General features: G+C 39.2%; 1 protein-coding gene across 1 annotated transcript in view; it reads right to left on the bottom strand.

Moving 5' to 3' along the window:
• Positions 1–13792, bottom strand: part of nrxn2b (neurexin 2b) — a 590949-nt gene that overhangs the window by 373846 nt on the left and 203311 nt on the right. Inside the window, 1 exon segment of the mRNA XM_062444511.1 lies at positions 12051–12352. Within this exon segment, the coding sequence (XP_062300495.1) occupies positions 12051–12352 (302 nt within the window).

Below are 13792 nucleotides of genomic sequence, written 5' to 3'. Positions count from 1 at the left end.
GAACTCCCAGACTAGAAAAAAGAGAAGCAAAATGAACCACTGAAACTGATGTGTGAAACTAGATGTGTAGGGTTAGATCTAGAGGCACAGCTTAAACACAAGTCAGACATTTTTCTGCAGGCTTGAGAACAGTAAGCCTTGCGGAACTGGTGCTCCATTGTCAAGATCAATTGTGCAGAAAATTAAACTTTTGTTCTTTTTTTTGTTATCAAAGGGTAGACAGAGAGGTATGGTAACTAGTTGGTTTAAAGAGGTATGCCATGATTTTCCCCTTTTGTTCTTTCTCTGAGATGTAAAAGAAGGAAGTGTGTGCAGTACTACTGTAGGATGGGGGGGGGGGGGGGGGGGGGGGGGGGGGGGGAGAGGAGAATACATGGTGATTCCTACAAAAGAAGAATACATTCTTATCCCACTTTGACTCTGTTTACACTTTTTCATTTAAGTGTTTCCTATCCAGATTGTTTAAAAAGACATTTAAGAAGTTTGATTTGCACTCATCCATCTCTGTTGGCCAGATCCCAAATCTGACTGCAATATGTTTTGGATACATATAAATCAGGTCAATTACTTGCAAAATAACAGCACTTTACCAGTTAAGTTACACCAGTTAAAAGATGAGCTGGCAAATAATTATCCATAAACCAGCACAAATGCATTGCTTAAAACAATTATCTATGAACTACAAGCAAGACGAAAGTTCTCTCATTGCATGATTTCTTGACGCTTTAATGAGATGGGTAGAATGACGGATAATTCCAGTGCAACTTAGTCATCATCACGAGGGACATAAGACAGGACAGACCATGTGAGAGTATATGTCTTGTTTACTGATAAGAAGTCTTAGACAGATGGATGCATTTACACCTCTTTAACATTTGGCTATACTGTATTTCTGGCTTTATTTCAATCTGTGTTGAATGCTTCTTGGATGCATTTAAACTTGGCTTGCTTGAGATTGGATAGCTATCCGATCCACCCAAGATGCACGAAGTGACTAAGTGTAAATGGGGTCTCTCTCATGGTATCCCAGGAGTACCAAATTGTTTTCCTCAGATGGAAGCGAAATACAGTGCTGAGAAAATACAGTGAATTGACAACAAATGAGAGCACCAAAGGAAAAATATGGCAAGGGGTTTAGGAGATAAACAACTACAGTACACAAGAGAGAGTTGGAATGCATTAATATCCAAAACAGACAGACTCAGCCCTTTCTGTACCACTGATTTTACTCTGGCAGTAAATTTCCTCTCCCATGCACTATATTTGTTTCAAGCCTTAAACCCAACATGCCTGAAGCCCCTGCTGTGACAGCCCATCACCCTCTCTGTAATTGACCCATGAGGGAAAACAAAGGCTGTGAATGCCGATGTCTGTTAATGGAGGATAAAACTCCTAGTCGTGTAAACAACCACGGGCCCAGACTAACAACTTTGTGTTGCATCTGTCTCAAAGGACGCCCTGGGCTAGGAAACCTTCATGTATTAAATATTGGGAGTAGGGAAAGAGGATAAATTAGCTCCTTCTCAATACCGTTAACTTGGTAATTCACGATCTGAGTTCTGTGCCTGTACATTTCACAGACAGGGTTGATGTACCTCTGTCAACATGAAGAAGACGATCCGTGGGATGACAACCGGAGTTGACTGAGCTGTAAAATGATATTTTTTGTTGAGTTGCTGATCTTTTAGGCACTCGTCACGCTGGACGTTACTGAACTGTGGCCACCAGCGAATAAGCTGAATAAATATTTAATGACAAAGCTGTGAAAATGATCAATGGATTGTGCAGCGGAGCCAAGATTCCCAGTCCAGATAGATTCATCATTGTAACCGAGAAACTTCTAAGACTGATGATTGTACTCACATAAATTTCCAATTTGAGCCTTTGGAAATAAGCGATAAAAGTGATATTGTGGAATAATGTTATGGGGTAGGAGGGGTGAGAGAATAGGTGCTATTTGTCATTGGGTGAAAATGTCATATATGAAAATTTAAAATAATACATACTTAATATACATATTAAATATAACCTTAATCTTTTGGCTGTATAAAGTTGAGCATCCATACAATACACAATACATGTATGTGCCTTCCTGAGTATTTATGCCTGTGTGATATATCGGGTGTCTCTCTCTAGCACAGACACTGTGTAGGTGACCCTGTCAGATAAAAGGGAGCAGGGCTTCGATTCAGAATAGCTCTTTCAGGTACATTTGATTCTGCGTTCATTCCAATCATCCACCATTCACTCTAGTCTGCCTCTCTCTAAGTCTGGCTCCAAGTAATGGAAACTGGCAGACAGGCTTCAGGTGCAAATATAAATGTCACTGCAATTACGGTGGAGAGAAGTCTGCAAACAAACAGTGTGTGCCAGTGTGAGCTTCTGTATAGGTGTGTGTGCATTAAAATAGCAGTGGAAGATATTGTGTATGGCAATGCAGATGGTCATATCTCTCTCTCTTCATATCATCCCCATCTCTGACTGAATAGCTCCATCTCTCTTTGTACACTGCTGAACTCCCCTAGGATTCCATCAGGATATGGCTATGCAATTTTACGGTGAAGATTTATACTGATCAACTACTTTTTTTTAAAAGAACCTTACAGGTACATTTTTCAGTTGATTTAACTGTATGTTCATTGTGTGAAGTAAACAATCTTACATCGTGTTGGGCTATTTTTTTTTTTTTTTTTTTTTAAATCTCTGCCTAGCATAAGCCTGGAGGAGATTATGCATTACGTTGTGTGTATCTGTCTGGAGCTAATCTCACATACTACTGGACCCATCAGCCTAATCATTTTTCTGCACACTTATGACTCAAGGACCTTTCATGGTTGCAGTGATTCACAAGTGTTAAGAAATCTAATTCATAGCACATTTTGCCACTGCCATTGACTGCTGATTCCTCGCTCCTTCTGAGCAGCCAGAAGAAGTCCACAACTGAGCAACAACTGCAGTAAAGACATTTCCAGCAATCGGCTGGACTAAAAGCATGTCTGTAGCAGGCTACATGATGGCCTTTGCTGTGGCTCAAAAACTCTATGCTCATCTGCAGATTAACCCAATGCCAGATATGTTATGATCCACTAAAGTTAGGCATGATACGAGATGGATACATTTGTTTTTGTTAATTTTTCTGACATCTTGTAAGAGACCCAGTATGGACAACTCGGTGAGGTTCAACTCTTTGTTCTGGAGGGGGGGGTTTATTTTGTGTGATGTGTTACAACAAATTCTTCCAAATAAATAATGTTTAAATTGAGAAGTTTGGACTCATCATACCATTTATTGTTTCTTTGTTTTTTTTTCTTTCTTATTTCTGTACAGTTAGACAAACCCAGGAGGACACTCTCTTACAATACCATTACACTATTATATGCATCTAAAAGAAGACTCTTCTAATTGTTTATTGCTTTCATGCCTTCTATTGGCTGTAGTTAAATAAGAATAAAAGCAAGAGAATTTTGAAGAATCCAACTAATTATTTCAAGCGAGGGAAAAAACAACAACAAAGTTGATGTGATATTGCAAAGTCTTTTTCAATTAAATGTAATTAAAAATATTACTTTCAAGGGAAATTTGTGTCTTCTACTGTGCTACATTTTCTCTTCCAGTCTGGTTTTGTCCCATAATCTTTGTAAATATCTTACTGGTTTCTGTCCCAGCAACATTTTATGGCCTGTTTTCACCTGTTTGAATGTGCTAATGGTGCTTAGATTTGTTATCTGATTATAGGTCTATGAGACAGAAGGATTAATACACATCAAAGTGCTGGTGCAGGTAGTGAGTGAGTGAATGTGGGAATGCTGGCAGAAATGCTAATGCAGTGTAAATGTGATGCAAATTAGCTTTTTTTCCCCTCAAATGCAAAGAAGCTCTTAGTGTTGGTATCAAACAGCCGCACCGTTGTTTTCATAGAATGAGGTGTTTGCAGATTGGGTGGGTGATGTACAGACAGAAGCTGTGCTTTAGGCGGCGACCTCCAATCACACATGTGGAAAGCAACAGAATAGAAGGGAGGGAAATCCCAAACAAACATTCACCCACATGCCAACTGTGCCCCTCCATCTCCTCTCAGCACGGCTGGAGCACATTAGGAATACTTAAACTGTCATTGGCAGTAAACAGAGCGGATTACAGAGGTGTTAGCATGTCATTATGTACATCAAACAAATCCACTACCTCTGCCTTTCCTTGAATAGCAATTCATATCACCAATGTAAGTGTGTGCTGTATGTATTGGCAAAGACGAGTGCTCTAAATTGCATTTTCAGGTCGGTTACAAGAGGTTCAGTTTGTCAATATGCTAAACACATTGTCCTGACCTTATTGAGATGCTAACATGTAATTGGTAGGAACTAATCCACATGATGTAAGTGTGGGATGGCCATTACATGTAAGCGTTGATTTCCAGAGTCAAATTAAAGGTGTAACCAGTCATTCATTAACTCAATTGGATACTTTCACCCATTAATTTAACACAATTACTTTTTTTTTCCTTTTGCACTTGCTCGTATGTACACAGGAGGTTTAAAAGGGCCAAGACAAGATGGTTTCTTAATGCTGCTTCCTACTAAAAGGACCTTTCAATCATTCTTTTATCAATAATATCATAGTGCCTATCTGTAGGACCTAGTTGTGGGGAAAGGGTTAATGCAACTATTGGAGTACTGCAGCCAGGGACGATTCACTACCCAACAGCATAGCAGACACTGTTGCTAAGTGACAAATTGCTGGAAAGAATGGACGAGAGAGACAGAGTGAAAATGAGAGAGGGAGGGTGGAGAAAAGAGGGGCAAGAGAGGGATTGATTGGCTCTCTCTTAGGAATTCTGGCTGCCTCTTGGAGGAAGGTTGGATGAGAGGGGAGGGAGAGGAGGGAGAAAAGGAGGCAAGGTAATTGCAGTTGATAGCGCCCTACAGAAATGCATGGCAAACAATCTGAACAAGTCAGGATGGTAGATATGGGAAAAAAACAACAATAAGAAGGGGGGCATCCAGGCATCTGTGAGTATTGATTGAAGGGGTTGGGCTCATATAAAATAAATGTGATTGTTTTCCCATCATGCCTTACTAGTTAAGACATCCCTCTTAAATATGGTGATGTCTTAGTGACTGGGATTACAACATATCAGGTTAAACATTATACAACATATACATTTTCTAATGAGATGAAGCTTTTAGAAGACTGCACCACATTAAGAACTTACAACACTAATAAATGGCCACGATTCCCTGTGATGAATTTTTCATCATACAGCAACCGCTCTGCAAGTGTTTCAATTTCAAAGTAATGCATGTTTTTTTAGTGGTTTTCCATCCCTTGACATGGTCAGTTTCTGTTTATAACACCCATGCAGCAGTGTGGGTGAAAGAGCGTATGTGAGGATGGTGTGAGCACTATATTTTATTTTGTATGGAGGACATGCAAGGAGGCTAGAAAAAGTGTAGTCTGTGTGTTCTCAACTGAATAACTATGTTTGCCTTATTGGTTTTTATGTAATGTTGTCTTTCTGCTTGTAAAGTTTGTGTGTGTGTGTGTGTGTGTGTAAGGTTTTATGATCTATTATTGACTGTGAGGGTGTGCTTGAGCCTCACAATCATAAACAGCCACGCATGCCTGTAGATTCATGATGACCCTTACTTTCAAAGTTACTTGTTTTTAATGATGTGTTTTTAGTGGTAGGAGTAATTAAAACAGCATAAAATAGAGTAGAATATATTATTTTTCTCTTTTTGAAGAATGATGTTACTGTTAATGTGTTAATCCAAAGAAAATAAAGCTCTTCTGCTGTTGCTAGATAGTTAAAAGACAACCCTTCATATAAATCCGGCATACAGCAAAGCACACGTCTATACGCCTTACTCTATGGATTTTCAAGGCTCTTTAGTTTAAAAGTAAATAAAAGAAATCCATTTACTCAAAATTGTAGTACCTCACTGGATTCTGATATGGTTCACAGCGGTTACTGCCTATGTGGAACAGATTATCATTCTCAATGTGGCCTTTACTGAACTCGATCCTGATGCAGATCAAAGCTCGCTTGCTCCGGCTGAACCAAAGGCCGGCAGTTGAACCTCAGGGATCCGCATTCATCACTTAAGAAACATGAACAAATCTGTTTGATCCGTGCATTAATCCAATAGGTCCACCCAAGGTCCAATTATATGGAAAATAGATGTGTGTGAGTTGACGGGCTTAAAGAACATCAAGGTACTTCTGAGAGAGACAGCCAGAGACAAGAGAAGGATAGATGATACTGTACAGTAGGTGAGAGTATAAAAGCGAGGAAGGGGTGACAGTGATACAGAACGAAAAATTATGCTAACAAAAAAAAAAAAAAAAAAGGAGAGATATTGAGTTCAAAGGACTCTCTCTCTGTAGATGCTGGCAAAGCTACTGGCCCAGTTCTGTGACACATTGGGATGTTGAATCTTTCGGTTGTAAAGTCACATCGGGGAATTAAAAGAAAGCCCGCTTCTGTTCTCTTTCTCTTAGAAGAGAACAAACTGTTGTCTCTCTCCCTGTGCTCTCACCATGCTCCCACTGCTCAGATACCCTTCTCTTAGATAGCAGCACCAAACTTCATTTCCCTCTCTGTGTAGTGAACACAATCATTTTCTTACACTCTCTACTTCGACACAAGAACACATTTCCTTTCCCTTGGCAGTATGTACCTCATATTTCCTCCGGCTGCAGTGTCCTGTGTGCCTGCATGTGCTTGCTAAGTATACAGGCAGAACGATGTGATGTGATGTGAAGTGATGTGAGCTGGGTTCTGATTGTTCCAGTGATCGTGAACATGGGAGGCTGGTCCTCTGAGAATACATCAGTATATAGATTATTGTATTTCTACATTCATATCTTTCCGATGGATCGAAAGCATGGCATCCCACATTTTTCCTAGCATTGCTATAATCTCAATAAACCGTTGACAATATTGTACAGGAGTGTGAATGAGCTCTACAGACACCACCACAAAAGCTAAATTATAGTCAACTACAGAGCAGCTGAGTGAAACATTCCCGTCATGCACTGCAGGCGATTCTTTCACTTATCTTTTATTACATTATGCGGTAGTGTACTGTGTAGCGTATGCACAGTGCACTGATTTTATTTCTACCATGGTCTCTCCCATTCGCCACGTCTAAAGAAAGCATCTTACTTACTGCTTATATATCATGATTTTTTAAAAAGTAGCATCAGAATAGAATTTCAAACAAAAAGAACAACTAAATAAATAATATAAATAATAAAACATAATACACTCTGAGTGCAACCAACTGTGCTACTTGGACTGGCATATTCATTCCTGACAATAGGAATATGGACCACAATAGTAACTTCACATTAGTGTCTAATCATAACTAAGTTAGATTACAGAAGCAGCTACTTGCTCTGTTTACTGGTTTTAAATTGCAATGCTATGGAGATAATGAGTATGTGACAGGAGAAAGAGCTGATGAATTAAATCAGCTGACTCCTGTTCTTTTCTTTCAATACTCCTATATCACTGCTGATACTAGAACATTTGTGTAAATCTAACATTCGAAGACAATACATTACCCACTAAACATTCATCAGGAGTCTCACTCATGATCAGACACCAACTGATCTGCATTTAAATTACTGCTCATCTGCAATGTACACAAACTGATTGGTTGACTTTGAGGTACTGTAATGACACCCAGTGATGGGTATGAACATAATACAGGCACCAGTGGTTTTAGATTTTGTCCATGCCATTCCCATTGAATTGTGGCTGATTTATCCAGTTGTAAATGTGATGAGGGATTCCTGCAAGAACACAGCAATATGCGGATTAGTGCATGTGTCGATGGAGCTTTCGGAAAAATCGGAGCGGGATTTGAAATAAATCATAAAATTGATACTCATAGAAGGTACAGTACAGTAGACAATGAGCAGTTTTTATTTAAACTGTGCATCGTGCATGCATTAACAGAAAACATATTACTGCTACAGTAACAGTATGCTGACTAAAGTGTCCTTGCACTCTTCATATCTGACCTATTTTCACAATGTGCTCTGTTTTGGTGCAGTGTTTCAGATATATCTATCATTCCCCAAGACACCCAAATATGAGGGCTTGCATCTCTGTCTTTGCCCTTCCTTTTCTCTGCAGTGTGTTTAGGCAGTGTGTGTGTGACTCTGAGGGAGAGTTAGGTGAAGGGTAGTCGCCAGTGTTGAAGTCTACAATATTTTCATGATGTTATAATATCATGTCAGGGAGAGGACAGGGAGGGATGAAGAGGAGAAGATGGCTGTGCTGCTTATGCTAACTATTGTATGTGTTAGGTGGGGAGGGATGGGTCTATTGTGTGCATATTGTAGGGTGGAGACTTGCACTGATGAGAGGTCAATGGAAGTGTCCTTGCCTGCCTATCAATAGTACACCAAAGGGATTAGCCAAACTCTTCAAACATACACTGCATGCACACTTGCAGTACCGTGAGATGCCACCAAGGGGAGCTCTGCACCTGTGATCATTTGTTAGGCACATAGCATACCCCTTCTCCTCCATAACCCCCTCCCGTTCCTCTCCTCTCTCTTGGTGGAGAGTCCCTATCACCTCACCTAATTCTGTCTGCTTCATTTTATCCCGCACAAAGCTGACAAATTCATAGGTTTTGTGAAGAACGACGGTGAATATACACATACACATACGGAGGGAGAGGGAGTTAGAGAGAGAAACAGGCTTGAGGAAGCTCACAGGCTTTACTTATTTTGGAGCTTACTGATGCAGCAGTAGATATGCATGACGTTGCATGAGCCATTATAAACACCAGACAGAGAGTGGATGAGACTTTTGAGACCACAAGGGCTGTACAATAACCTCAGTTGGAATCTAATGCTTTTGTTGTAGACTGCAGGCAATCTTCAGCATACGATATCGTGTTAACCACAATGGGAAGAGCAGCGGAGAACAATAACGCTGTGTCTGTGTGGGCGCGCTGTTTTCATTCACAGTTCTATTTAGAGATAAGTTGATTTAATTAACAGTATTTTTAGCATCTAAACCCTGACAGCTGCAGTAGGAAGGCCAAGAGGTTCATGTTGTTGGACAACTGTCTGCAATACGCATTTGTCAATTGTCAGTGTGTATAAAACATTATGAATCTTTATGTAATTTTTTTCTGGTTCTGAAAAAATAAACAACTGAGATGGAAATGTCTGCCTACATATATTATTAAAAGAGGAGAAAAAAGCTAGCTAATTTGTGCGATGTAAACTATAATCCGTATGAACAGGCTTGCTATAAATACAGTCTTCACAATCCTTATTTGTCTTAGACTATCAACGAAGCGTTGATTATATTTTTTTGGAAGCCATAGTTTCCATGTACATTTATTGCATATGCTGTCAATTGTCATATTTCTCCCATGCTTATGTAAAACCGACAATATAAAGAGTAACAGTGTTTTGAGCACCAGTTTATGGGTTATTATTGGATATTGTTATGGTATTTATCTTCATATTTGTCAAACCAAAGATCAAAAGTTACTTCACAGACTGGAAATGGTAACTATAATGTAAAGAAATATATTTCTCCACACATTAAAGTGCGGTGGGGAAATGTTTTGGTATTAACCTTAGCTGTTGCTCAGCATCTATGGGATCATATGAATGCAAAGGCATGCGTCTCGAATCTCAAATTCACCCAATGTGTGTAACTGTGTAAATTCACGTGTGTTGTACGAGACCTCAAACTCACGCAAGTGCTCATTGATCAGCATGGTATCAGCCGGGGAGTAAACACAGGGTCAGAGGTGGTCAATGTCATCAATACCTCTCTCCTTGTGTCTCTCAGTGGGATGGTCCAGTGTAAATCTAGAGAGCTCTTTAACACTTAGGCCGCCTGTTATGTCAATTACAATGATCCCCTGGGGATTCAAGCTGTTTTGCGAGTTAATGGAGATCGCCTGGACAGGATGGGTTGGGTGGTTAGTTCTAGTTCAAGGCATGGATGTGATACAGGCAACCTGCATGACATAAGACTCAACTCATTTAACTAATATAATCTATAATTTTATAAGAGCAATCTTGCATTATTTTCATTTTAATTGTTCCACAAGTAAAGTGAGATTACCCAAAATGCAATATATGTGCCTGCTAGTTTCAAGGAAGCAACACTTTATATGTAAATTCTGAAGTGATTCAACTTTGGATGACAAATTTAATCACTTGCAGACTTTCTTCCCACTTGTTTAAAATTTCTATTCGAGTTAAGCTTTATATTAATATTTTAGATTTACACTATGCTTATAGAGCAGTTATGATCCAACCTATATTTAATAAGGTTGCAAAAGTATAATTTAATATCTGGTAGTAATGGTATTGTCCCTGAATTGACTGAAAATGAGAAATGAATTGCAACATATTTTATTGTAAATGTTAATATAGACAGATAGGTGGGTAGAAAGACAGACAGGCAGGCGGCTCTCAGTTTAGTATGTGTGTATGTGTCTGTGTAACTCATTTGCCTAATGGTCATTATGTTGCAGTTGGTGGTAGGTGGGTAGGCTCATGCTGTAAATCTTTAAAACGGTGTTGGCTACCCAAACTCATTAAGCCAGTTTCACTCTGCTGATCACACATATTTTCTACAGGATAACATATTTGACCCAAACTCTGCGTGTGTGTCTTCGAGCGCGTGATCATTTTGCCCTTATCCTGAGGCAAGTACAGCATATGCAAATAAAACATCAGCTCCACAAATCTTGGACTATTTCCATGTCTAAGTTTCCACACTGAAATATATATTAATATCATTGCAATGTGACAGAAGTCTAATCGAGTCTAGTTGGCATGGAAATTCCCCCCTATAATTTAACAGCACTTAGTCCATGTTAAGAATCACTTTGCTCTCAGGTTGTCTTTTTTTTTTTTTTTTTTGCGTGGGGAGAGATTTCTTTAGTGTCTAAAAGTACAGGAGTTTTTCATCAACTTCCAGGGAATGTTTTTGCAGGCGCAGAGAAAAGAAGTTGATTCACCATCTTTGTGTTAATGCATTCACATCAGGCTTTTTTGCATTCTGGGCTGCTTACAATGCCCATTATTAGGTCTGACAAGCCATTCATTCCAATTACAATTACCCACAAAAATGTGAAGAAGTAAGCATGGCAAGTGTAAGTGAAATTGATTGTATCTCTCTGCTGGTATCTGCAACTATTGATGACCTGGTGCATCCTGAGAACCCAGCACCTACAGAGTGTATAGTATGTGCATGCACTTTGCTGCTTTGCTGTGTATTGTGCAAAAATTAAGTAGTTTGGACAAGCTGGGATGCAAAGGCACACACCAATTCCCACACATACTCACAGACATTCAGGTTGCCTCTGCTCTTTTGTTTTCCATTAGTTACAATTAAAGGTTTGTAAAGATGTGATGGTTAATTTGTTCAGAAAGGGTTTAAGTGCACTGTCACCTTTGATAAATTAGGGCGCATTCCATTAGTGTAGCCTAGTACATTATGTGCATACATACTGGGGCGAACACTTTTTTCATCAGTATTTCATTAATAACGGCACAAAACAATGTCCTCTGTAACGCTTTACATATGCAAAGTTGTCTTTGACTTTTATTACAATCTATGTTAATTATAATCTAACAATGACCGGGATTAAAGTATATTTATATATATATATATATATAGTTTTATTGTCACTAGGACTGTCATGACTTTAGCTTTTACCTTTAAATTACCCTTGAATATGAAAGTGAGATGGATCTTTGGTCTCTTCAAAAAATATATAAAGCAAAGAAAGAAAGAGGAGAAAAAAAAACAGCATCTGCCTTCTGTTCAACACCAACCTATGAAAAAAATGTTGTTAAGGCGGGCTGCAAGCAACAGTAGAGGAGAGAAGATAGGTGAGACATACATTCCCTGTGTGCTTTATGTGCAGAGAGAAAAGAGAAAAAAGATGGAAACAGCAAAAAAGAGTTAAATAAAGTAGCAGAGATAAATATGGAGAGCAGACAGAGGCACCACTCCGACTGCGGTGGCCCTGGATTGTGTAGGAAGTGTTTACCTGGCGCAGGTTGCGGGTGACGCGCACATCATGCCAGGCGTTGTCATTGAACTTGCCGTTGACAGGCTCCACCAGGGCCTCGAAGGCCCCCGAGCCCAGGTTGATGACCAGCCAAACGGCGCCGCTCTTCAACGAAAGGTTGACGTAGTCGGCCGACTTCCCGGTGTGGAGCATGAGGCCGTTGCGTTGCAGCGTGCGGAAGGAAAGCGTGATCTCGTCGGTGCTGCTCTGGATGGGCGTCAGCGACAGGTCGTAGCAGAAGAACTCGTTGCCCTTGAAGGTGGCCACTGACTCCTCCTTACCTGTGGAGGTGAAAAAAAGAGGAACAAAAAAGGAGATATTACTTAAAAGGAATATTCTATGAATGCATGACTACAACATATCATCAGTCTGGTAAAGCTGGTTTAACTAATGTAGAATAACAGAACACTAGTGTTTCCTTTGCAAAGGGATACATTTAAAATAAACTATTAAAGCATTTTAAAGCTGTTTTTTTGCTATTAAAAGTCCATCTCTAAGCAGATAGAGTCCTAAAACACTGGTATTCTTTGCAATTATTCATAACAAGCACTGGGATAACACATATTTCTCTCCAAGACGCCAGGGGTCAAATATGCTGAGATAAAAATATGCACCGGTGTGTCTCGGTGAGAGGTTGGATCTTGACATCATTATAGGTATGTAAAAAGCTGTCCACACTAAGAATGATAGCTTTAACAATAACTATAACTTTAAACATAATGATGTGAGCATCCGCATTATGAACTATAATGTCCTGTAAACAGCAGTGTCAAACATGTGCTGCACACTCCAGCTGTGTCTGCAGCTAATGAAAATAGATAGACTATTGATGACCCGTTAATGCTGTATGTTGTACAGAAAAGTGATAGTGTGTTGATGTATTTCAGACACTAGTTGCTGTGATGTTTCAGTATTTACAGAGCAAACTGATGTTGAAAGGTGATGTGCAAAAGCGCAACTCTGGTGCAGTAGTCTATTTACGCACAGCGACAGCTCTGATGAAGAGTTTTTGGGACTCTAATAAGCACACAGGTACACACTTTATTAAATATGTAAAGTTATTGTGTTCATTTAAAAGGTTTAATTGAAACTAAGCCTAATCAGAACACAGTCAGAGTTATATTATACTGGTCCAGTTCAGTTAAGCAAATCATTACCATTAACCATTAACCTGCCACACAGTTTCAGGTGTAATATTTGTGTTTGATTGTGTTTCTATTAAAAGTTTTGGAGTATAAATATATGTGTTTATAAATTAATAACTACTGGTGCATTCAAATAAACCAGTATTTAATAAAAAAGTGTTTTTTCCAGCATGAGAGCCTCCAAAATAGACTGTGTCTTATACACCGTTTTTTTACGGTAGGTGTTGTTTCTGACTGCACTGTCAAAATATTGATTATTGTTGCAATTTTAATGAACTCAAGAATTGTTCTCATCATGAAAGCTTCAAAGAGCAAAAACAACATTTGTTTTGGTTAATGGATAAATTAACAACACATTAAACCAACATATACAATTCCTTCAGTGTAGTGATGCATCTGCAGTGGAGTCATTTTTTGGAGTAATTCAGCAGTAGCAGTGTGTCATGTGTGAAATAAAATTACTTCCATCAGAGCAAAGCAAACAGCTGGGTTAGAATTAGATAGGAGGGGATTTTAGAATAAGGAGGAGAAAGAGAAACAGCAGAAACAATAACATAGAGAAGAACAAATGCCAAG

Source organism: Scomber scombrus, chromosome 23 (genome assembly GCF_963691925.1).
Source record: "Scomber scombrus chromosome 23, fScoSco1.1, whole genome shotgun sequence".
Classification (NCBI taxonomy): domain Eukaryota; kingdom Metazoa; phylum Chordata; class Actinopteri; order Scombriformes; family Scombridae; genus Scomber; species Scomber scombrus.
This window is presented reverse-complemented; position numbering and strand designations above follow the sequence as displayed.